Source organism: Brienomyrus brachyistius, unplaced genomic scaffold, assembly GCF_023856365.1.
Source record: "Brienomyrus brachyistius isolate T26 unplaced genomic scaffold, BBRACH_0.4 scaffold143, whole genome shotgun sequence".
In the NCBI taxonomy this organism is placed as follows: Eukaryota; Metazoa; Chordata; class Actinopteri; order Osteoglossiformes; family Mormyridae; genus Brienomyrus; species Brienomyrus brachyistius.
In genome coordinates this window covers 230,459-256,818 of record NW_026042418.1, presented here as the reverse complement: position 1 = coordinate 256,818, position 26,360 = coordinate 230,459, and the positions used below count along the sequence as shown (strand labels likewise).

The following is a 26,360-nucleotide window of genomic DNA, read 5'->3' as shown; positions in this document are numbered from 1 at the left end:
TCCCCCCCCCCCCAGGCATTACACTGCACTACAATTCAAAGGCATCCAACCTCCTCCCCCCCCAGGCATTACACTGCACTACAATTCAAAGGCATCCAACCTCCCCCCCCCAGGCATTACACTGCACTACAATTCAAAGGCATCCAACCTCCCCCCCCCCCAGGCATTACACTGCACTACAATTCAAAGGCATCCAACCTCCCCCCCCAGGCATTACACTGCACTACAATTCAAAGGCATCCAACCTCCCCCCCCCCAGGCATTACACTGCACTACAATTCAAAGGCATCCAACCTCCCCCCCCCAGGCATTACACTGCACTACAATTCAAAGGCATCCAACCTCCTCCCCCCCCCAGGCATTACACTGCATTACAATTCAAAGGCATCCAACCTCCCCCCCAGGCATTACACTGCACTACAATTCAAAGGCATCCAACCTCCCCCCCCCAGGCATTACACTATACTACAATTCAAAGGCATCCAACCTCCTCCCCCCCCCCAGGCATTACACTGTACTACAATTCAAAGGCATCCAACCTCCCCCCCCCAGGCATTACACTGCACTACAATTCAAAGGCATCCAACCTCCTCCCCCCCCAGGCATTACACTGCACTACAATTCAAAGGCATCCAACCTCCCCCCCCCCCAGGCATTACACTGCACTACAATTCAAAGGCATCCAACCTCCTCCCCCCCCCAGGCATTACACTGCACTACAATTCAAAGGCATCCAACCTCCTCCCCCCCCAGGCATTACACTGCACTACAATTCAAAGGCATCCAACCTCCCCCCCCCCAGGCATTACACTGCACTACAATTCAAAGGCATCCAACCTCCCCCCCAGGCATTACACTGCACTACAATTCAAAGGCATCCAACCTCCCCCCCCCCAGGCATTACACTGCACTACAATTCAAAGGCATCCAACCTCCCCCCCCCAGGCATTACACTGCACTACAATTCAAAGGCATCCAACCTCCTCCCCCCCCCAGGCATTACACTGCACTACAATTCAAAGGCATCCAACCTCCCCCCCCCCAGGCATTACACTGCACTACAATTCAAAGGCATCCAACCTCCTCACCCCCCCCAGGCATTACACTGCACTACAATTCAAAGGCATCCAACCTCCTCACCCCCCCCAGGCATTACACTGCACTACAATTCAAAGGCATCCAACCTCCCCCCCCCCCAGGCATTACACTGCACTACAATTCAAAGGCATCCAACCTCCTCACCCCCCCCAGGCATTACACTGCACTACAATTCAAAGGCATCCAACCTCCCCCCCCCCCAGGCATTACACTGCACTACAATTCAAAGGCATCCAACCTCCCCCCCCCAGGCATTACACTGCACTACAATTCAAAGGCATCCAACCTCCCCCCCCCCCAGGCATTACACTGCACTACAATTCAAAGGCATCCAACCTCCCCCCCCCCAGGCATTACACTGCACTACAATTCAATTTTATAAGTCCACAGTTCATGCTGCACCATCGGCAGCCGAATGTCAATGCCAGAAGAAACAGCCCCCCAGACAAGGCCAGAGCAATCAGTCACCGCACCACTAAGCACACGCTTAAGTGATGCCTAACTGCCTGTCTTTATATGGACGGCACTAACTAAGGGCATAGTAAATAGGAGGGGCAAAGAAGTTTCCATGGTGGTAGATAATCTGCCCTGCTGCACTTGCATCACGAGGACATGAGTACGTGTCACTTATGGAACAGGCATCCATAAAGCTGAGAACTTTAAGTTCTAAGTACAGCCTCCGTCTTTCTTTCGCTGGGTTCCTGAATGGGCCTTGCTGGTAGAAAATGTACATCTGAGTATTTCTGTTCTAAAGAGGCATTACCTGTCTGTAACGTCAGGGTCTGACCATGTGACATCTGCAGGAAATGTCCCCACAATGTCAGTCACTTCCTCTCACTTGTCCTGTACATGCTGTGTGTCACGCAGGTCACGCAGGTGGGCAGCAGGTCCGCAGCGCCATCGCACGCTGCCAAGCCCCCGCCACCCCCACCACACCCGCGGTAAATGCACGCCAGCTTTCTGTATCCCTGTTAAAGCCATGAGATGGTGTCTGACCATTTCGTATCCTGTAGCAGTGTTTCTCAACCCGTTCCTCAGAGACCCCCAGATGGTCCATGTTTTTGCTCCCTCCCAGCTCCTGGTAGGGAGTAAAAATGTGGACTGCCTGGCAGAGAGACAGGAGGGAGCAAAAGCATGGACCATCTGGGGGATCCCCAAGGACCCGATTGAAAAAACACTCCACTGTAGGATCTAAGTGTTTTTAAAGGTGTCTGCCTCATTAAGGACGGTAAACTGTGATCATTTGACTTATTCTCCATCCTTACTTTCCTCAGACCTGCACCGATACCTCATCTAGTGCCTCAGAGGCCTGCTCCACTGCCTCCAACACAGTGGGGCAAGGAGGATCAGTGGCAAAAAAATTCCTATGACCCTTGACCTTTCACGACATGTGCCAACTGAGAGGCGAGTCCTCAGACTGGGTTTGAGTAGCTGGAAGCAGTGAGAAGTCTGAGTGTCCTCACCATATCGGGGGTTTGCCCCCCCAGGCTGGACTAAACGCCGGAAACACCTGCCACAGTATCTGCTCGCAATAACTGTGCAGCACACGGTGCCTGGAGCCCCATCCCAGGACTCAGCAGCTGCCTCACGCAATCTTCCACAAATGTCAAGAAGCATGGATGAAATGTGTGCATAAAATGTACAGTGATAAAGTAATTTTACCCTCTATGAATTCTGTAGTTTTATATAACAGGACATAACATAAAATCATCTGGTCCCTGCCAGGTCATAAAATTTGATAAATCTAACCTCAGGTGACACAGAACGATATTGTCGATATGTCAATATTTATTTACCAAAAAAAAAGCCAACCAGCAGAAGCCATGTGTGGAAAAGTAAGTACGCCCCATGATTCAGTAACATGAAGAACCACCTTTAGCAGCGATAAGTTTGAATAATTCTTTTCTGCATGTTTATTCAGTTCAATTTAATATGTATACAAATAGCACCTGCCAAACTATAATTGCTCCCAGGAGCTTTACATTGGTGTGATGTAATACATCACTGCATCATTTATACAGCGTAATTAAAAAACTTGGGAAAAAACGAAGACAAAGTTGCATGTTATCTGTTACCTGTTATCTGTATCACTACAGAAAACACTTGAGCAGAGCAAGAATCTTGGTTTGGAAGAATTTTGGTCATTCTTCCTTACAGCTTCAGCCCATTGACGTTTCAGGGCATTCCTACAGGCACAGCTCCCTTAAAGTCCAGCTTCAGCATCTCTGGGGGCTTGAGTCTGAAGCATGAACCGAGACTGGTGCCTGGGGCTCCATCCCAGAACTCAGCAGCTGCCTCACGCAATCTTCCACAAATGTCAAGAAGCATGGATGAAATGTGTGCATAAAATGTACCGTGATAAAGTGAGAACCTTTAACAGCACTAGGTTGATGTAATTCTTTTCTGCATGTTTATTCAGCTCAGTTTATTGTTATGTAGCGCTTTTCACAGCAGAACTGCGCTGAGGAGCTTTACTCGGGTGTAATTTAGAAACTGGGGAAAAGGAAGACAAAGTTGCATTCTGTCTGTTATCTGTGTCATATCAGAAGTCAGCTGAGCAGACGTCAATGCCGGGAAAACCTAGGATTTATTTAAACTGAAACATCAAAAGCAGAATCGGAAGGCAGAGACAGATAGATTGATCCTACGATGACGGGGACTCCAGTCAGGGTTTGACACTGGATGGGGATCCGGGGCTGAGGAACAGGAACAGGAACAGAAAGGGCAGGTCGGGTCAGGGCTGTACAAGAGAAAAGGAGAAAGTGCTCAATAAGTGACCACATCGGAACAAGAAAACCTGGCATCATCTGCAAGGTCACCCAGGATTAAAAAGGAGCCTGACAGGTGTGGCTCTCTTCGCGATCAAGCTGGTATTATCACAAGGGGGAGGTGTGGCAATCTGCGACTAGAGATGTCTGTCTTTTTATGTAAAACCACAGAAATGAATGAGCACCTCCTTTCCTTTTCACATCACTGTGGTTTCTTATTGAGAGGATGTTCAGTAGTTTTGTGATGCCTGTTTAATGTAGAATTTCTTAGTTTGGTTTGAATTTTGTCTTTCTAATTTGAAATGCCTTTCTCACACTATATAGCAATCCATTTTCTGTGACCGCTTGTCTTACTCAGGGTCATGACAGGGGTGGCCCACAGTTTGTCCAGCACATGACAGGGAAAAACCCAGGATGGGATGCCAACCCATCACAGGGCAAACTCACACGCTATTCGCTCGCACATACACACCTGCAGGCAATGCAGGTAACTGCAGGTTACCTTAGAACATTTTTGGACTGGGGTGGGAAGAACTGGAGTGCATCAAGGAAACCTGACGATGGCACAGGGAAGGCATGCAGGGTCCGCACGCGGCAGAGACGTGAACCCTTATCCTAGAGGTGCGAGGCAACAGTGCTAACCTCTGCACCTCCCCAATATTACATATACAGTATATGCGTAATTGCTGTGTTCTTTTTCTAACTTCAAACACCATCAAAATTATTCCTCATGTGAGTAGGGCTGGGACGATTATTCAGCGTCGATTATAAAAATGCATGTGAAACTATGTAAATGTTTTGTAACTGCAATGCACTAAGTGATGAATAAACGTATTGTAAGGGAAAATACTTTATCCACTCGTGAGCACGTTAACACTGTCCATTTAAGAATCGCGCAATAAACCAGTCTGCTAATAACTGAACTTTACTGTCCACCTGATGATCTCTTCGCCGCTCGAGAGCTACAATATTTTATTTATTTATTATAGTTTTCATTTACGATACAGCCGCACTATTTTGTGAGGCATGCACTGACCAATCATGTAGCACTTCTCTTATAAATATTAATGAAACATCTCTTACCACCCTGCAAAAAGAAAATTTGCCTCCCTCCGGCCACAGTTTGCATGTTCTTCCCAAGTCATCATGGGGTTTTCTCTGGGTACTACGGTTTCCCCCCACAGTCCAAAAACATGCTGAGGCTAATTGGAGTTGCTAAATTGGCCGTAGGTGTGCATGCGTGAGTGACTGGTGTGTGAGTGTGCCCTGCGATGGGCTGGCCCCCCATCCTGGGTTGTTCCCTGCCTCGTGCCCATTGCTTCCGGGATAGGCTCCGGACCCCCCACGACCCAGTAGGATAAGTGGTTTGGAAAATGGATGGATGGATGGATGTTTGAATGACACAAGCAAAAAATGTGAAAGCCATAACCAGCCTCCCCTACTTCCATCAGTATTTTCTTTTACATGGTCCCCGAATTTCACACTATGAATTTAAATCATGTCAGCTGTCAGTCTGCTGGTGGCAATTGGCAGGAAGACATGTTCAGCATTCCGATGTTGAATGAGTGCTGATTGGCTGGCCCTTCCACAATGGATGACCAGTCTCACTGGATTCCTCTGAAGTGGCCTAAGCTGTCTAAAAATATCGCTTTGAGTTAGTCTCCGAGTTCCGTTCAGGTTTATTGCTAGACCATTAGAACTGTATCACTTACAAGTATAATGGAAGTTTACAAAGAAAACCAAGAAACACTCCTCTGGCTTTTTAAATATCCTACATGTACAGACGACACTTACAAATGATATAATAGAAAGACACTTTTATTGAAGGTAGTAATGAAATTCTTGAGTAATGATTCATCTTAGCTAATCTAACCCTACCCTGACCTTTACAACCTCTTGTTTGTCCAGCCACAAAAAGAAAGAAAAAGTGGTCATAGCGTGGGGGGGGGGGGTTCCCACAGCTCTTTCTTAATGAGTTGTCTTGTGGTGGCAACATGATGATGTATGCATCATGGCAATGGAGGCTGGTCTAAACACTTGTGCACAACCTATGACCATCTCTGAACTTTTAGGAACCATGTAGTTTCATAATTTTCATTCCCGTTCTTCTGGGTGTGCCTGCAGATGAATAACTCAATTGTCCATTCTGTTTTGTTTTTTTTTTCTTGTGTGTACTGTCACGTGGCAGTTACATAAAATCGTTCTTGCCAATCACAGGATGGGCAGGACCTGCCAATCATATGACCTTTCAGGTGATGGTGCTGGCTGCTCGGAGCCTGGTGTCCTGACATCTATAAATCAGAGGAAGATACAGCAGCAGGCATACACACACACTGACATACAGACATTGTCGTCGCTGCCATGGAGCCTGAAATCCAACTGGAATCTTTCCATGTGTCCAGCACCATGGGCTTTGTCCTGGACGATCCAAAGGTAAGAAACATCACAATGTGTCTGTGTATTAATTATATTGTAATACAGTACATTATATATTAATCATACCAATATGCTGTTGAATTCCTGGGTCTATTTCTTTCAAAGGGTGTGCACTAATTTTCTACAGCCACACCAGAGAAGTTAGCCGGTTATCAGTATTGCGATAAGTACAAATATCAGTATCAGTCACTATTTCCACATCGGTGTACCACTGGCCAGCTGTTACTACTATAACTACAGTGGCTTAGGTCACGTCGAAGCAAAAGGTGTCGTCCGTGCAGGACTCATGAATATGAAAATAAAACGTACAAAAGTACAAACGTACAAAAGTACAAACGTACAAAAGTACAAAGCCAAATGTGTAGCAGCTGTGGTCATTCTTTTCCTCCGCAGCCATTTGTTTATAAACATGTAACGCACATCTAAGTCTAGCATTAACCCTTTATTATTATATTATATTATATTATATTATAAAGTATATGAAGAACCTCCACTTGAGTGGAGGTGTCGTCATCGCGCACGTCAGTGCAGATGATGGGTCACTTCATGTGCGTCCTTTTCAGACCGATCTCCCAGAGTACTACCAGCCATGGATGAGCATCGCCATGGACCTCCCCCAGCTGATCCAAACTCATCAGCTCCAGGACAGGGTCCATGAGGTAAGTCTCATCGAGCACCAGGAGGCACTGTGGTTAAGGACCGCAGCATGACACACAACTCGGTGTTCAGGTGTATTCTTTAAGCTAATTGTACAGACAGATATGGGAGCTGTTTGTACTGAATACCTCGCTAAGAGTTAGCCAGTACAGCAGTGGTGTTAAGTGGATGGCAGCTGGCAGAGATGCTGAGGTAATGTAGACCTACTGCAGCCTGTGTCTGTCCTCCGGCCACCAGATGCCGCTGTTGAGCACCACGCATCTCCAAGGGCACAGAGAAGAGAGGCTGGCACACCTGGCACTGGGCTTCATCACCATGGGCTATGTGTGGCAGGAAGGAGAGCACCAGCCAGTCAAGGTGGGTATGGTGGGGGCTAAGAAGGTGGAAAATAAGAGGAGGAGTGGAGCGATATGATAGGAGGAGGAGTTCAGAGTGGGGATGGCAGCAGGTGGAGGACTGCGGAGGAGAGATGGTAGGAGGAAGTGTTGCGAGGTCGCTTAGGGTAGACAGCCTTAAGGAGACGGACCACAAGATTCCACAACCTACAGGCAATCAGGCTCCTCAGCAAAAGCTGCCTGCATGCCAGATCCTGCAGGAATTAATACTCTGGCCCTTTATTTCCAGGTTCTATATCTAGGGCTTCTACAGCGCATGTATGTCTAAGGGTTTGTCTGCTGTGTCGTTCTTTTCTTTGTTGTTTACTGTCACTCATCATTAGCTGCTTTATTTATCTGTTTTGCATTTATTCGGTGTTGTGGTCATTAATCAGCATGCAGGAAAGAATTTCGTCGTACTAAGTTCACGTCACAATAAATCATTCGAAACTTTGAAGGATAAGACTAGAAAGGCGATACCTTCACCTGTCATACCCTCATCTGTGTGAGTTTTTTGAAGAAGAGTAAAAATGAAAGTGAGAGAGGCGGCTGACGGATGCCGGTGCTGTTTGCTGCCTGCAGACGCTCCCCAGGCAGCTGGCTGAGCCGTACTGCAAAGTGTCGGAGGCCTTGGACCTGCCGCCCATCCTGGTTTATGCCGACTGTGTGCTGGCCAACTGGAAGCTGAGGGACCCCACAGGGTCTGTTTGTTCATGCCCCCCCACCCCCCGCCCCATTTCTCACCTTTCCTTTCTCTCTCTCGGTCCCTGTTTTCTACCCCCTTCATAATCTCATCATACCTCAGAGCCATTATGTTTGTCATTAGTGCTGTCGTGAATGTTTTATCAGAGTAATGTAAAGATTTCCATTTTTAAAAATACCATTGTTATTTGTTTCTATATTATTTGTTGCTGTGTTGTGTTACCCGCCTACACTCAGAATGCAGAATCCCAAAGTTTTCAGTTACTAAAATTCCATCTCTGCTCTTCTTATGTCATGAACCCCTTTGACCTCTGCCGCTCTCCAGCCCGTTCGAAATTGGGTAAGTTGTAATATGTTAACTATTTTTGAACACATGTGTGTCTGTGTGAGTGACAAATCCTGCAGTATTAGTGGTATGAGGATATGAACTACAAGTCATGTGAATTGGATAAAGCTGTTTAGTATAATAACATAATGTCTTAGTATGTGAAGTTATAGAATTGTTTTTCAGGTTGTGGGAAAAGGTTTTAAGTTTAACTGTTTGTGTTTTTATGGGCCAAAAGGAACATGGACACCATATTCAAGTTTCCTGGGGAGGAATCATGCAGGGGCTTCTTCCTGGTCTCCCTGGTGGTGGAACAGGCTGCATGCACAGGGATGGAGGTAGGATCTGTCCCCATGGGAATGCCTGCATCACCTGACAGCAGGTGTATTTCTGTGTAATTACAGGAGCTGTCACCATGGTTTGCTGGGACAGCTGAAGCCTATGGCATGGCCTTTTTCATTCATTCAGGGAATTGCCATGGTGATGAACTCCATGCTGACCCAGGACAATCGTGGTGTGCATGATGGCCTAGAGATGGTGAACAATTCTCTGTTGAAGATGAAGGAGATGTTTGGACTCATGCGCAGTAAGTTTCAAATCACCTTTCAGATGCAGAATTATCAAAGGCGACAAACCAACTACTAGGCGTCATCATCATCTAGCATGCTGTTAGTTACAGTCCTGCTCCGGGCAGTAACTGGACCCCCCCAAAGCAGAGTAAGCCCAGCTACAGGAGGCTGTCATTGGTTATGTATAGACTTAACATTTCTTCACTTTCTGTTCCACCATCTTTGCTTTGGAATTTTGCTTTTCAAAGAAGACATGTCTGCTGGAAGTTTAATTGCCCTGTTTATTTATTTCTTAGGTCATGTGAAGCCCGACGTCTTTTATGGGACACTGCGGATCTTCTTTACTGGGTAAGCTTCTTATGCTCACCGTTTCCCGTAAGAAATGCAGTACAAAGAAATTCTTTGTGATGCCAGAAAGGAGAATGGGAAGGGTTGAAGGCACCTTAGATTCCCAGCACATTCAGATGAGGGTCAAAGGCGCACCCAGTATTTAGTAGATGGTTCTTCAAGCTCCTTGAGAACCATAATTGTGACGCTGTTGCTTTGTGCCCGCAGTTGGATGGACAACCCAGCCCTGCCCGATGGGCTATGCTATGAGGGGCTCTTCACGAAGCAGTTGAGGGGGGGCAGCGCTGCCCAGAGCTCCAGCATCCAATGTTTTGATGCTCTGTTGGGTGTCAAACAAGTGGAGACATCAGGTGAGCCTGCTGAGTTACTGAAGACCCTCCTCATATTTATTTAGTGAAGTACTGGCAGTAGTACTGTCAATGTTAATTCGTTAACGCTAGCGATTAATCTGGAAACCTTAATGCGCAATTTTGTTTTTAACGCAAATAAACGCTCTGGAGTCTGCCACCGGGATAAAACTGAAAGCTTGCCAGCTGTCTAAGAGAATGAGTTTTTGTCATAAACACATAAAAACCACAACGAGAAACCTTAAACGATCTAGCAATAGTCCGTAGATTCGAATTTGTTGGTAAGTCGGAAAAATAATAATACACTACATAACAACAACAACAATAATAATAATAATAATAATAATATAGGTAGAAACTAAGCATATTTTTACAGCTTTATTAGGAGAAGAAAAAGAATTTTTCATTGACTCGAGTGCCTGAGTCACAAAGCAGTTCTGACTGGTCACCCATTTGCAAATATCTTTATTCCTATGATAATGACATGATAATGCGACAGTCGTTATTGGGTCAAGAAAACACATGATAACACCCATAAACAAGAATTCATGTCTGGGTTCTGTCCGCACTGACCGAGGAGAGTTGGTAACTAGGTTGTTCTTTTAACTAGGTTTATGAGACTTAACTTTTGCACTAAAAACACTTGTACTCACAAAAAATGACGCAGCTTTCGTGTTCTCTGAGAGAAGCTGTTGCGCAAGATGAAAAAATAAAAGCATCGGTGATAATTATCTTATGTCATGCGTTTCTTAGTTCCATGACCGCACATGTAGTTTGATCTTCCAAAAAAAAACAAGCAAATGCTACCATTTTTAACTTAATTAACTTAAGTAATTAATCATGATTAATCACAGTCTATTATTTTGATTAACTAGATTTTTTTTAAAATCGATTAACACCTCTAACTGGCAGATGTAAAACATTTAAACAAGCAAGAAGGGCTGGTTTAGCTAAGTGCTATTTCGTGACATCCCGTACATTTAACATTCTATTTAAATACTGTTCTGGCTTCTTCTCAGCTGACAGCTACCTGAAGGACATCCGCAATTACATGCCCCCAGCCCACCGGCACCTGATCGAGGTCCTCGAGAGTCGGACTCCCTTGCGTTCGTACGTGGAGAATTCTGGCGAGCAGGATCTCATCGACACCTACGACAAGTGTGTTAAGGCCCTGGTGGACCTGCGATGCTACCACCTGCAGGCTGTAAGCAGCTATGTGTCTGCGCCCAGTAAGAGAGCACACAGGGGCGACCCCGCCCCCAGGGAGGAAAAGGGCACAGGTGGCACAGATGCCTTCTGTTTCCTGAAGAGCGTCCGGGACTCGACCAAGAATGTCCTCATCAGCCCTAAATGAGGCGCTCTACACTCTTCCCAACCATAGTCTTACAGCATGAGCTATCAGCTAACAATTATCCTATCAATTTAAAGCTTAGAAGATATTTAATATTTTTTTCAATAGATTATACACATTTCAATGCCTCATTTTCACAAAACTATGAGCACACATCCACAAATAGCTCTCAGAAGTGAACAAATCTTGCTCCAAATATAACACTATGTTCACCAGAACAGCACTTTGTGGCAAATTCTAGCAATGCATGCAGTTCACACTTGATGAAAAATTAAATACACTCACTGTGCTCTATCCTTTTTGGAAGAATGGTACTGGGGTAGGGGGAATTATGGAGTTAATGTTTTGTCTTAGGCCTTAGGTATGAAGATGCTGTTGCATTCTGGGATTGTGGTTAGGCATTAGGCAAGAACATGTTGTGAGATTTGGGGAGGTAGGAACAACACCTTGTCCTAGGCTTCGGGCCAGAGTGTGTTGTTGTTGTTTTGGTGAAATTCGGGAGAGGAAGGATGCTGGAGAAAATACGCTGTCGAACACGCAGATCTGGTGCCAGTCAAGGAACTGTCCTAATTGGGAAGAGAGGATGCATTGGTTGGGTTTGTGAGGGAAGACTGTCATGCTAACGATGAACTGCACATGAGCGATTGGGAGGGGGAAACCCTACTTTAATTCTGTTTGTGGTAATTTGAGTACAAACAACATGTAATGATAGAACAATAGGGAATTAATCTATCATGGAATTATTATGTATGTACTTTGTAAGCAAGATTGGAGGTCAGAAAAGGGAATTCGATTTGCAACGTCTTACTAATAAAGAAGATTTTATCTTAACATCCCTGAGTTTTGGCTTCAATTTTTTCCTTCCATAAAATGGCAGTTCTTAGGTTTATAGTAATCTTATTCAATGTATTCCCATAAATACATGAAAAATCTAAATACTGAAAACAATGCAAATCAACATCCATCAATACAGTAAGTCAAAAGTTGGGCTGTTGCATCTCGCAAACATGCCTGAGTATTTCATTAAAATGACAGTGAATGTTGTCCTCACACAGGCAGGGGAGGAATTATCCCCTGGAATAACAAATCCAGGCTTGGCAGGTCTTTGGTGACACAGTGATGGGTTTTACGATCATAAACCTTCCTCTGCCATGCAGAAAGACACTTTTCTGCTGAGTTAAAAAAGAGAGAATATGGGGGAGATGCACAGATATGAAATGAATGTTTCTATCAAACCAGTCCAGAATATGAGCAGATCGGTGGGAATATGTATTGTCCCAGATAATGACGTATACAGGAATCTCTGACCAATCATTTTCATCAGGAGTGATAAATGTTATTAATTGTTATAATAGTGTGTTATAGGCACCTTTGGCAGCTTGGCAGGAGAGTGCTCCCTGTTGGCTAATGAGCTCACAGAGAGTAATATTTCTCTCATGCTGAACAGGGGTCTCTATCTCACCTCGTCCTTTATTGATGCTCCTTGATACATCCTCTTTGTCAAGTCATCTTCTGAGGGGGCATTGACTTAGAAAATAACCAGGGTCACCTCCGCCAACAACCTAATGCCCCCCTCCCTGGTCTACAATCTTCAAATCGACATCATCTTGGCCAGTGATACTTCCACATACTCACAACAAAGTTCTTTTGCTTTTTCAGATTTCCTCTCAAAAAAGCACACAGTACACTTGTATATCTTATTTTTTTTCCTCAGGATACGGTTAATTGTCAGTAAGCCCACTCTGTGGTATTATCTTCTGTAATTTGACTTTAAATCACGTGACTCGGGCGGCATGGTGGTGCAGTGGTTAGCGCTGCTGCCTCACAGAAAGAAGGTCTGGAGTTCAGTCCTGGGTCCTTTCTGTGTGGAGTTTGCATGCTCTCCCTGCGTTTGCGTGGGTTTCTGCTGGGGGGCTCTGGTTTCCTCCCATGGTCCAAGTGTATGCAGGGTAGGTTGATTGGTGAATCTAAAGTGTGACAGTGTGACAGTTCCCTAAGACTGATGAAATTATTCATCAACACAATATAAAAAAAAATTCTTATTCTTGTTCTGAAGAGATGGTTCTCCCATCATTGGATGTTTTTCTATGACTTTTGTTTGGTGAAAATAGTTACTGTCTCCTAGACATTAAAAAAAGCCACGATTGCACAACCTTTCCATGAGATTTATCCATTTTTGTTGTGAAACATATTAATGTTTCCAGTTACAGTATACCTACTTACTGTAAAATGGCCCAACCTCTCACATGGTCATGACATTGTTGTCAACCAAAACCGCTGTTCTCATTTAATAGCTCAGTTTCTATCTTGTCCTCTGTCTTGCTCTTCCTCGTATGTTCTGTGTGCATCTTGTATCTTCCATTTTGTTCCAAAACCCTTTGTGTCATGTTTACTAAACCGATAACCGAGTTAAGCATTTAGGTACAGGTCATGTGTGTTTTCCTGCTTTAGTTTAAATTGCTAACTGTGGTGTTTCTCCAAAAGTTATGCTCACGATGACAGCTGTACTGCTGTGCAATGATGGGTGCATGTAGAGCAGTGTTTCCCAGACCAGTCCTTGGGAAATCCTGGACAGTCCATGTTTTTGCTCCCTCCCAGCTCCCAGCCAATCAGGAACACCGAATACCTGGTACAGGTGCGCTGGGAGCTGAGAGGAAGCAAAAACGTGGACCGTCCGGGGGTTCCCCGAGGACTGGGTTGGGAAACACTGGTTTTGCAAAATGTGTGCATCAGAATTGCTAACTGTGTCGAAAGAACAGCAATGTGTTTGTAACTGTGCAGACATATTGCATGGCTTGCGGTTTTTACATGAGCAGGTCATTGTCTTGTGAATTTATTCATTCTGGTTGTGTAACCAACTGAGACCCCTGCAGAACCTCCTCCCGTGTCTCTGTCTCAAAATGACAAAAGGCAAAATAAAAAATAAGCACTACATGTATTTTTCAGCTTGTACAGTTAATTCTATTGTTTACAATTGTGCCTTGTGTCTTTTTCTTCCAATTTCCGTAATGTTTGGATATTAACTAATATACCTTGTTGGGAAAAATCAAATCAAAATGTTCCCAAACTTGGGAAATCTTATGCTTAGATGCTAACTCCATTGCGACACAGTGCTTAATATTCACAATCAGCAACCTGCTTTCCTACGTTAGAAACCCCCAAGAGTCGCATGTCTCCATTCGTACGTTTCGAATTCCCCAAACTCCCCAAATGTAGTGGGTATGAATTTCCGAGTGAAGCTTCACACGTCGTTGGTGATGCCATCATCTCTCCTTGATACAAGTATTGATCAGGAAAATGTTTTTTGTCCAAAGCCACATTAATATGAAAGGAAAGAAAAGGCTATGATCATATAGTTGTAATAAGATGTGCTACAAGGCCGTATTTCAGCTTACCAGACACAACTGCATGACTGTTGATAAATTACATCATAAGTGGTATAAAAAATAAATGCACATGGACATTGTAATCTCAACTGATCAGCAGTAAACCAGTAATCGCAATAACTCTAAAAGTACTGTATGAAGAACACAGAGTAAATGAACAAAATAGACATCAGAGTAGCGATAGTTTATCTTAACCCTTTCCATTAAGGTTTAGCATTGTGTCAGAGAAATATATGTTAAACAGCCATTATACAGCAGTAGCATTACCTATAGAAAAATGAAAACCTTCCTTTTCCTTAATTTTTCAACATTATTTAAAACTACTTAAAAGATTAACTGGCAGAGGGTGGACTCATTCCACATATCCAGTATAATAATAACTGCAAAAATCTCTTTTTTAATTGTGCACATATTGATTGAAACGTAGCAGATAGCAATATATATATATATATATATATATATATATATATATATATATATATATATATATATATATATATATATATATATAGCAATTATATAGAATAAACAACAACAAAAAACTACTAGCATTTATCTACTTTTAGCTTTTAGGTCTTCCAGTCTGTCAGTGGATGTACCTCACAGCACATCTGCAGCCAGACCATTCTCAAACATCCCAATACGATTTGAAATAGTTAGTAATTATATAAATCCCATTTATAAATCAACAGATTCATAAATAATGAAAATGATCATGACATGACTGGAAACGTGTTAAATGCCATTCTGATCCTTTAAAGTTTAAAGGCAACCCAGCCAGAGGCAACATTAACTGGGTGCCAGCAGTAACTTTGGGACACAACAACATTGACATCAAGAGAGGAAAGCAAAGAGAAACATTTGAAATAGTCCCTTCAGCTTAATGACAGCCACACATCCAGAGAGGCAAGTGGCTATTTTAATGTAGCGCAGACACTTCCTCCTTGGGTTACGTCATCGACTGCTTGTGCTGTGATTTAAACACATTTGTCGCAACCTAAAAGAACCATCACCGCTTTCATGTTAACTCCCTCTGCGTCACTGAGCAGCCCACATACAGTAGTACATCTTATTCCTTCAGCAGAGGAGGTTCCAATTATCTTCACAAACATCTTCTCAACCTTTTGAACACACAAAATCCCTTGTGCTTACAATGTATTGGACCCAGCATCTCCTTCCAAGCCCTCATCTCCCCATTCAGAATAGTCATATGGATCTCCGCATTCACACAGCAGGGAGGAGAAGGAGGATAGATCGGATCTCACCATGTTGGTCACATTGATGACGACCTGGGGGCTTGCCGGGGTGGATGGGGCAGAGCACAGCCACTGTGGGATTATAGGCAATGCAGGAGGTGGGCACAGATGCATGATGGTCCTAGCATTTGAGGTGTGAAGAAGTGAACCACATTTAAACAGTATCGCAATTATCATGAGTATAATAAGCATAGAAAACTATGCAAGAAAAGAGAGGCTTAAATATTGCATCTTAAATCTCTCTTTGCATCATTCGTACACGTCGTAAATCCACTAGATTATTTAGACCTGAGAGTTTCAAGACAAAACCGTAAGTTCCTCTTACCAATTCCTCCTTTCTTGAGACTTTCCCTATTCCTCAGCTTCTTGCCCTTTTCATGACCTTACTATTTCAGCATATTTTTTTCACAAGCTCTTTGCAAGAGCACACACAACCATCTGATAACATAAGAACAAATTATTCATGCCTATGCACATATGACAATAATATCATAACACCGTTTCTCAGTCCCACAACAATTTTCCTTCCACACCGGAGTGCCTCCACATACCCTCTCCATCAAACTTTGCTCCGTTCCATTTCCAGCTTTTGGGAGTTTTACTTCCACAAAAATATTGTGAGAGCAGAACAAAAATGATTGGTTCAGAGAGATAACCAATGAGATTGCAGAGAAGGGATAGGTCCAAGCAAATAGAGGAGGCAAGACCAAGACATCTGATTGGTAGTTGCTGGAATCTACCTTGTGCTTCTTCCAAGCGGATATTGTTCAGGTCCGCACAGCCAAACTACAGGCATTCGGCATATTAATAGACTGCTGTTCTTTTTTATTTCTCTCCACTTTATTCACACTCTCCAAAACACACGAAAATGGGAAGTCCAGACCAGGCATGTTGACCCAAACCCAAACATGGAAGGAGGGGCTGCGGTCAACTCACACAAATTTAACACTACAGAGCCCAGCGAGCATTGTGGGAAATTACTCCACAATTCCACTCTGTTGGTCATATACATTAGTACCTTCACCTACGCGTTAAGCCAAACACATATATAAACTTGACCTCATCTGGGACATTGCACAAAACTCCACTAAATCACTATTTCCGCTCTCATTGGCTTACAAAGCTATCATATTGCTCGTCAAGCTGTCCCCAGGACAGGGAGGAAACCAGAGCCTGATTAGTCCCTCGATCTGGCCTCAGGAAACTCTAACAGCACCTGGCTTAGGTTGTCCCATCAGTTTCAGTTACAGATTTTACCCATCATGGCTGCCCTGCCATCTGTCCCCAACCGGACCATCGCCATAGCACCTCTGTCTCAATCTCGTCTCAACACAATAATTCAGTGTGTCACCGACTTGAAAACTTCACAGAATTTCTGAGATTTCCCCAGGGTCCGTGGCCCTTTGCCTGCTCCTGCCCTATGTGGGGGATACTGTGATCACTGGACCCAGCCTCTAGACTGCTTTGGCAGACAGCTACTACCAGTCTCAGCACCTGAAGGTGGGGCGTGTCTTTTGGCAGGTTGGGAGTGGCATTTCCCTAAAGCTTAGGGCTCTAGCCCTCCTTTCTAGGCTGGATGGACAGGATTGTGTGTGGGACTCATATGAGGCCAAAGGGGAATGGGAAACCAGTGTATCATATGAGTATTGAGCAAAGTGGCCAAATTCTGGATGAGAGATGAACACCCTGATACCAAGGTAGACCAATACAGGTGGAGAATTATGTTTGTTGAACGTTTGAGCTTGGTTTGCTCAGTATGTCATAATTCTCCTGCCTGTCGTCTCTGCTGATTGGTTGTTTTTGCATCATGTGCCACACCTGCCCCCTCATTAGCCCAGCTGTCTGTGTTCTTTTCCTCAGTTGGTCACTGTTAAAAGATACTGTCTGTTAATTATCCTGCCTGTTGCTTAGTCTTGTTCCTGTGGTGTAGCTGGTGTATGTATGATACACACATACATACAGACCCCTCATGATCCTTTTGTTTTGTAGTTGACCCCAGTGTGTTCTTTAATAAACCCCCTTGTTGTCTCAGCCGTAAGTGGATCATCACCACCTTTTCCCGCCCGCACCATGGTCCATAACACCTGTTCAGAAATAACTTACATGACTAAACTATGAAAAATTTCCAGAGCTTCAGGATGAGCAAGGCCAGCTCCTTACCCTTCAGTAAACACCATTAATATGTAAATTAGCACTCCTGGTCCCACAGTAGTGAGTCATTTCACTTATCAGGAAGTATCGTTCACTTAAGCTATGTTCACACTGCCATGCTGAAGTGACTCAAATCGGATTTTTTGCCTTAATGTGACACAGATCTGATCTTTTCAGGGCTGTGTGGACACACAAATCTGATCTTTTCAGATTGTGTCACTTTCATATGTGGTGCTAAATCTCATATGTATTCGATTCGCGGCCATGCGACCTGAATGTGAACGCCCAGATCGGAATTCATGTGGCCTTTTGCTTATACGCATGCGCTGACATCATCAGCCTGCGCCGGCAGCCTCGTACCCACATATCTCTTGGTGCAGCAGTTCCAGCAATAACTGCGAAAACAGAAAAAGCTAACCGCCTGACTTTTTTCTCCTTTTCGACCTGCTCATGTACAGCTGATGTCTGTTTGTCGTCCTCCAGAGCAAAGTGCGATACATGCGTGAGCTACTAAAGCCTCCATATTTAATGCCATGAGTCGTCCCACAGATATGACGTTTTTTTGTTGTTGGTGATGCAGTTGACCCGTGTAAAAACGTATCAATGCGCATGCGTGACGTTTCGGAGGACCGATGCGTTCACGTTGCAGTCAGATACAGGTCACTTGTAGTTATGAATGTGAATCGTCAAGATAGACAAATCCAATCTTAGCGAAAAATCGGAATTGAACGATGTGACTGGCAGTGTGAACGTAGCCACACTGTAGACATACACAGGAAAGCAGAGCTGAAGTTCAACAGATGCACAACAAGCACTGCTATTAATAAACGTTTTGGGTAAGTAGTGCACGGAGCAGCAGTTGAAAGGCACTGGAGGGGCACTTGGAAGCTCTTCAGCAAATTTCACTATTTTTCTTACCTGAGGGCACAGCTCATAAGTAGATATGTGCATTTTTTTTCTCTCATGGGTAGCATAGAGAACTTATGAAACATTTTATATTTAAAGGAATACAACCATATGTCTTAGTGCCATGAATATTATTGAACCCGTATGCAGGAAAAGAGGGCCTCCCTGGTTAACATTATTCAACGATGGTGTCATGCCCCGGTCGTCCGATCCTCCTGTGTGCCACGCCCCCTTATTTACCTCATGTGGAATCCTCCTGTTCCCAGCTGTTTCTAGTTGTGTTAATTAGTCCTGTATATTTAGGTCCACGTTAGAGCATGTTTCCCCAGTCTGGTCATTAACATCAGTCCTGCATGTTCCTCTTTGTGTTCCTCTTTGTGTTCCTCTTTGTGTTCCTGCTTGTGTTCCTCTTTGTGTTCCTCTTTGTGTTCCTCTTTTTGTTCCTGCTAAATAAATAAAACTAGATTTCATTTTGCCTTGATACTTTTGAACAATTAATGTTATTCAATGTATTAGTCAAAGTCAGCACTGGTTTATTTGATAGACATTTTCAATATTACGTTAACAGAATTAATTCACTTTAAACCAAATTTTTGATGACGACATGTTCTATTCAAACTGAACACATGAAACCAGAAAGGAAAAGCTTCCCAGCACAAGGTTATTGATCTGCCTGTTGCAATACAACCATGCTATTCTGTTAAGTTTGGAAATAAATAAATGGAAATAAATATGGAAATAAAGATTTTGCTGCAGCAATAAAACGAAGCCTAAAGCCAGGTGATGATTCAAGATTCACTGATTCAAGAGGTTTATTCTTGACGTACACAGTTGTACACATACATCATGTAGTGAAATGTAACCCTGGTCCCCTCGAGCAACTGTGCATGATAAGAGAATGACGAAATATAGAGAATAATAATATAAAATAAAAAATATATGAAATGTTCAGCTGTACATAATCTATACATACGTGATCGGTAAAAGTGATTGTGCTGTGCAATGTAAGTGCAGTGTGCAAGAGACCTGTGGTATGTACCAACAATAAGGACAGTGTGAAAGCAGTACTCATAGGGTTATGGGCCTGCGTACACAGTGTGCACAGAGTGATGGCAGTGTTACAGTGACTGAAGAGTCACTGTAGAGTCCACTGGGAGACCTAGGGGCATTTAGGAGCCTTATGATCTGGGGAAAAAAGCTCCTCTTTGTCCTTTCAGTTCTGGTCATAAGGCTACAGAACTGTTTGCCTGAGTTCAGCAGGCAAAACAGGGAGTTATTGGGATGGGATGGGTTCTTGAAGATATTCATTGCTCTGGTCCTACAGCAGCTGGTGTAAATGTCTTGTAGGGAGAGCAGGGCAGACCTGGTGCAGCACTCAGCTGCTCTAACCACCTTCGGCAGGGCTTTCTGGTCCTGGACAGAGCAGTTCCCAAACCATGATGTAATGCCATGGTCAATATACTCTCTACAGCAGCGAAGTAAAAGACCTTTAGGACAACAAGAGGCACCTAAAACCTCCTCATATGCCTCAGATGGTAGAGCTGCTGCCTCACCTTGCTGACCAGAGCACGTGCATGTGTGGACCAGGTGAGGTCCTCCTGTGAATGGACGCCGAGGTACTTGGAAGTGCTCACCCTCTCCACTGCAGCACCGTTGATGTAGGCAGGTGGGTAAGAGCCCTTCTGCCTCCTGTAGTCCACAATCAGGTGACGTTCAGCTGGAGGCTGTTATCCTGGCACCACCTGTCCCAGGTTCTCCACTTCCTTCACACAGGCCGACTCATCATTGCTGGAGATGAGGCCGAGCACTACTGCGTCGTCAGCAAATTTCATGAAGGGATTTGAGCTGAGTGTAGCTACGCGGTCGTAAGTGTAGAGGGTGTACAGCAGTGGGCTCAAAACGCAGCCTTGCGGGGCTCCCGCGTTGATGGTGATTGTGCTGGATACACAGTTGCCTACTCTCACCATCTGTGGTCTTCCTGCAAGGAAATCCAGACTCCATCTGCTCAGCTGGTCTCTCAGTTCCAGATCCCTTAGCTTGGTGAACAGTCTGAGAGGGACTATGGTGTTGAATGCTGAGCTGTAGTCTATAAACAGCATTCTCACATAAGTCCCCTCTATCCATCCACATGAGTGAGGGTAGTGTGTAGGACATGGCGACCTCGGTGGGTCCATTGGTGTGGTAGGCGAACTGCAGTGGATCGATGGAGTTGGGGATGGAAGAACAGATGAAGTTCTTAAGTTTCTCAAACACCTTCATGTCAAGGGATGTTAAGGCCGCAGGGCGATAGTCATTCAGGCTTGAGGGCTTGTCACTCTTTGGAATCAGGACGATTGTGGATTTTTTAAAACACGCCGGGATGACAGACTGAGCCAGAGAGTCATCGAAAATGTGGACGAACACATCAGCTAGCTGGTCATCGCAGCTCGGCGGTACATGTCAGGAGATACTGTCCAGTCCCACAGCTTTCCTGGCGTTTACTCGCCGCATGGCAGCGTGCACGTCGCATGCTGTCTGGGACACTGTGTAGGGACTGATGTCCCCACACTGCACTAGCAGGTTGTCGGCAGACGGCTTGCAGATCACATCAAACCTCACGTGGAACGAGTTACATTCGTCAATGGACATGGAGACAGCGCTTAGAGCAGTGGAGCTTTTACCTTTAAAGTCCGTAACGGACTTGTTCGCCTCTCTGAGTTGGACATGAGATGCCAAAAGTGACACTTCGCCTTGTTCCATCCCATATCGCCGGTGCTGAGTCCGGCACCGAGTCCCTGATATTTAATTCAAGTAAGCAGTGAAGATTAGATAAAAATCAAGTAAGTGAGAAACCTCTGAAAACAATTGGGAAATGAATGATGAACGGCTCTGCACTCTTACAGTCCACGTATAGCATCAAGCGTATGTAAAATTGAGGAGCTATGGCACATTTTAACACCTTCTGCATCACTGCAAATGCATTAAGGCAAGATATGTGTGAAAGTTCCAGGCTGAAACTCCTCAGCCTGACAGCAAAGCAAAAAGCCAGGGTGATATGGGAGAGTGTTGAAGATGCCATCTTCCCCAACCGCGCATTTTGATATTATTTGTAATGTTTCTTAGCAGCATGGTAGCTCTGGGTAGCACTGTCCCACCTCCATCTCTTAGACTGATGTCTCAAAACTGCACGTTATGTGGTGGACTGGCATCTCATTTATGGTATACGCCAATGTTGTGCTCTGCAGTGCCCCCCGATGAGGATAAACAGTTAGAATAAGAATTTAATGATCAGTGTTGACACACCACAGCACACGGTGCGTAATAACGAAACGTGTCCTCTGCATTTAACCCATATGTGACTTTCGTGACACAGCAGGGGGCAGCTAATTCGGCGCCCGGGGAGCAGTGCTTGGGGGCGGTACCTTGCTCAGGGTGCCTCAGTGGTACCTTGCTGGTCAGGGATTCGAAACTGTAATCTTTCAATTACAAATGCGCTCCTCTAACCATCAAAACACCGCTGCCCTCATTAGACCGAATTTGGGGGGGGGGGTGCTGAGGTGGAGGGGGTGCAACGCATATCACCATATTGGAATAAGCACATATGCAATAGTGACATTGCAAAAGTATGCAATGTAAGAAAGATTTTAAAATACTTTTCCGATAATAAAGATTTCATCAAATAAGATTATGGCTTATGATTAACTTTATGGCGCTGTTTCATAACTGATCATAACTAAAAAAGTAACTGATCCGTATGATAAAATGATTTTGTGTGATAAAGGACCACAGCGTTCGTTAGGTACGTGTTTCGTCCTCGTGCTCTAAGCTAAATCAGAGCGAGTAGTTTGGTTAAAAATTGAAAAAAAAAATTACCTGAAATTGAAAGTTCCACTTTTGATGATGATTTTTTAAACAAACATCTATGCATTCAAACTAAAGACACGTGTTTAAAAGTTTTTTTGATTAGAAATAATTTTGATTTATCTCTGGATTTTTTTTTTTATTTAATGTATGGTTTATTTTTCGCTTTCATATACATTTTGATATTTGAGGTCTCATTTTTTCAATTTCAATTTTTTCAGATCTTATTTTTTGGGTTTTAGATTTTTTTTCACATTGAAAACTTTTTGAGAATACTGCGTTTTCTACATGTTAATGAACGAAGGATACGGCGTATGCTTGTGACTTTAGTATTTGGTATCTAGTGCAAGACGATACCGAAGGCAACGATTGAAGTCATCAGCCTACTTTGTTACGCTGTCACTCGGTATTCCACACCCCTCTAGGGTGATACCTCGCCCCTACACCAAATCAGTGCCAAAAGTCTGAAACTGAAAAAATTATCTGAATGTGAAAAAAATCTGAACCCCCCAAAAATATAATTTGAAACTGTAAAAAATGAAATCTGAATCTCAAAATAGAAAAATTACAACTCATAAAAATTACATCAAATATCAATATATATAAAAAATGTCATTTATTTAAAGAAATCCGTAACTGAATCAAAATTGATTTTAAATCGAAAAATAGGTTCAATTCTTTTTTTAAAATGAACATAACTGATGGTCCCGATTTATCTCCATAACAGCCTGCTAATTACTTGGAAGAGGGTCCATTTTAATCTGACGCTGACTTTGCGGTTATCAGTATATATCGCTGTAGGCGGGAGCCGGGTGTCGAGTGGGAGGGGCAATGTCGAGTAGGAGGGATTTCTTACGAGAAGTAGGAGGGGTTTATAACGAGGGTTAAAGTATCAGACGATAACAGGCCCCTTGTTATAATTCCTTCCCACCCTGCACCACGCAGTGAATAGTTTTTAAAGGAGGGTTACACGGTCACGATGAACAGCAGCTTAATTTCAATGTCACAAATACGCCTGGAAATTATTAATCCTGAGGAGTTTTTTTATTACAATTTGTTTTTTTTTGTCTTTATGAATGTTGCAATCTGAGTAAGAATCATATGCATGTTTTGAATTATACAAAAATAGACTTCATACAATATATCGCCTAAAATGAATTTAAACTGTAAATTTAGTTGTATAAATTTCATTGGTCATTAAATGAGTTACTGTTTCATTTCTTGTTATATCTTATACACTGCAAGGTGCATATACTTACTAATGCACGTCTTTACAAAGTAACGTCTGTAAATCCTACAGGCAGCTGAAACCATAATGATGTTGTGTCATGACCAGATGTCGCGCTAACCGAATATTTTCTGTCATTGACGGAATATTTTTATTAATGACAGGAACATCTGAAAGCCATTTTGACATATTACTGAAGGCGATCTAACGTAACTTTAAGTGATTGACACCCCTGCTCAGTGTGGATATTGGTTAACTGTTGCCTAGTCTTGTCTTGGATCTCTTTCTTGTCTTGCATGACCTCGTTGACTTATGTCGATGAATTTTTGCTGATTGGCATTGATTGGCGTAAATTACAGATTGATCATAGCGTTAATTTAAACCTATACTTGGTCGTGACTGATCTGGCATGCTAAAAATTGGGCGGCGGTGCAAATAAGATTGAAAACTGCTCTACGTGACGCACTTCATGGCAAGAATATTGAGCCTGCAGGCGAGTCTTTTAAATTTGAGACATTTTATAAAGTCGTTTATAAAATATATTTTAAATTAAAAAGAATCATTTTGGAAACCCAGACAAGTTTGTGAAGTTTGGAAATCCAGAACAGTTTGGCTTGCAATAATATTTGTTACCACCAGGTGTCTCTGTCGTAAAATTTATAAAAACTTTGCCTTGCAGATCCCAGAGTGGCACGTTTAGTTTATGTCTCAGTCTTAGGATCACAGAAGACTTTTTTTTTATTCCTTTTCACATTTAAATGTTATTATGGCAAAACACCTGCGAAGTACATTTTTACTAACCATAGTACAGACGCTCCTCTACTTAACGAATGAGTTAAGCTCGTAACTTGAAACGCTTGTAAGTTATTATTTAACGTCATTTTAAGGGTATACGCAAGTACAAAGAACATGGATGCTGGGAGTACGCACGCTACGCTGCTGCGCGGCGGGAGTAGCGGCCAGAGGTCATACTAAGCAGAACTGGCGCACAGAAAAAAAAATTGATGGTGCAGACAGGAAACGGGAGCCCGATGAGCACAATTTGGATTTACAGCCCTCTTCGTTAGTATCTCTGCAAGTTCGTAAGTGGAGGAGCGTCTGCATTGTTATGGTGGCCTTTCTTGTTATTGTATCAATTAAGAACTGGGAAATTATTCAAATAACCTGCCCATAGTGGAAAGTTCTTTCTAAGTGTCCTGGGAATGTGTTTAATTCCACTAAAACAAGAAGTCAGAATCCACTTTTTCACATTTGCACATGTATGTGAACAGAGCAGGTGATACACTGGGTGTCAGGTTCGGACTGCTTATTGAAAATGGGAGAATCTGATAAGGTGGTCAAATATGGGGAATAAATAAGGTGGAGTTCCCTGATGTAGAGCGGGAGATGTAGGTAGAGTGGGAGATGTAGGTAGTTGGGTCCTCTCCTCTGACAGCTGGGACGGATTATGGGTTGTGTGGGCCCCTGGGCAAAACGTTCGCGAGCCCCCCCCCCCACCAGCACCACCACCACAACCACCACAATTCAAGGGCCCTTGGCAGCCAAACGCCCTCCCTATAGGGTCAGGGGCCCTTGTAGGCAGAGGATCAAAGAATGTAGGCCCTCTGAAATAGACAAACGAAAATACATTGTTGATAAGCGTTGCAAATTGTTTTGGGCAAGGGACCCCACGGGCCCCCTGCACCCCAAGGGCCCCTGGGCAGCGGCCCCGCTGGCCCGGTCCGTAATCCGTCCCTGGTGAACAGAGAGGGCCAAGGCCACCATGCTTACAGGTGCCATCGATGATGGCGGGCAGGTCACCAGGGAGTCTGGGCAGGGGGTGTGGTGCCTGCTCAGCCCCCCCCCCCCGGCCATTGCTTTCAGTGCTGAAGGGTGTCTCAGGGTCACCAGGTGTGAGCTGACACACTCGGCCGGTCTGCACACCCCTGGGGTGCGTAGCGAGAGAGGCGGCCCCCATATGTAGACCTTCTCACCCTCCTGCTCGCCTATTGGCTGCCAGAGCACCCAATGTCATAGCAGCGGCCGTAAGAAGGGCTCTCCCTGCGTCTGCCAGGCAGCCATTCCTATTAGCCGGCATGCCTGTCCGTGGGGCAAGGTAGCCAATGGGGGTAGGGAGGCGGGCAGTCTGTGGGAACGGTTGGCACGGTAACAGCGCAGTGTGTCCGGGCCTGTCCTCTGGTGTCACCTGCCTGGTTTTTTCTGCCTCCCCCCCCCCGCATCTCATCTCTCAACTGTCAGTGGCTGCTCCTTATTGTGTGGAGATTCGAGGGGTGGTGCACTGCAGCCCCTTTCCCGTGCTGATGGCTGTGCCTCGGTGCCCGGCGGCCCGTCGCCTTCCAGCTCGTTCCATGCCGTCCCCACTGCAGCATGAGCTGGCGTGCTGCTTCTGACCGGGTGCAGTCGTCAACACCCCTCTCTGCTTTTTAATCTGCCTTTTTCTTTGCGGTTTAATCCTAGCCCTCCCTCCCTCCTTCCCTCCCGCTCGTTTTCACACACATGCACGCATACGCACACTCCTCCCCCCACTGCCATCGTATCTCAACTGCTACAGAGCTACTAGGGGAGGAAGTGGCGCATGGACCATAATAAGAGAGAGAGAGAGAGAGAGAGAAAGGAAG

At 44.3% G+C, this 26,360-nt stretch overlaps 2 protein-coding genes across 5 annotated transcripts in view; both read left to right on the top strand.

The window, feature by feature from the left end:
• LOC125728001 (disintegrin and metalloproteinase domain-containing protein 9-like) overlaps positions 1-3,010 on the top strand; it is a 36,004-nt gene extending 32,994 nt beyond the window's left edge. Inside the window, exons 21-22 of one of the 4 annotated variants that reach the window (XM_049005026.1) lie at positions 1,966-2,039; positions 2,373-3,010. In XM_049005026.1, coding sequence (XP_048860983.1) covers positions 1,966-2,039; positions 2,373-2,475 — 177 coding nt within the window. In that variant the 3' untranslated portion in view covers positions 2,476-3,010. The remainder of the gene's footprint in view (positions 1-1,965; positions 2,040-2,372) is intronic. The other 3 variants (XM_049005029.1, XM_049005025.1, XM_049005028.1) reach the window with 3 other exon arrangements.
• Positions 3,011-6,120: 3,110 nt separating this feature from the next.
• On the top strand, positions 6,121-11,785 carry LOC125728016 (indoleamine 2,3-dioxygenase 1-like). The gene is made up of 10 exons (XM_049005043.1): positions 6,121-6,299; positions 6,866-6,961; positions 7,197-7,316; positions 7,916-8,034; positions 8,361-8,375; positions 8,599-8,698; positions 8,829-8,946; positions 9,226-9,277; positions 9,485-9,627; positions 10,644-11,785. Exons 1-10 carry the CDS (start codon positions 6,228-6,230, stop codon positions 10,976-10,978), a joined length of 1,170 nt encoding a protein of 389 aa, XP_048861000.1. The 5' UTR covers positions 6,121-6,227; the 3' UTR covers positions 10,979-11,785.
• Positions 11,786-26,360: the final 14,575 nt, after the last annotated feature.

What these genes read in the sequence shown, in the direction of transcription:
- LOC125728016 (XM_049005043.1), top strand. Translation starts at nt 6,228, where the DNA reads ATGGAGCCTGAAATCCAACTGGAATCTTTCCATGTGTCCAGCACCATG. An exon ending in TCCAGGACAGGGTCCATGAG is followed by an intron (nt 6,962 to 7,196) that starts GTAAGTCTCATC and finishes TCCGGCCACCAG; the next exon opens with ATGCCGCTGTTGAGCACCAC. An exon ending in CAAACAAGTGGAGACATCAG is followed by an intron (nt 9,628 to 10,643) that starts GTGAGCCTGCTG and finishes GCTTCTTCTCAG; the next exon opens with CTGACAGCTACCTGAAGGAC.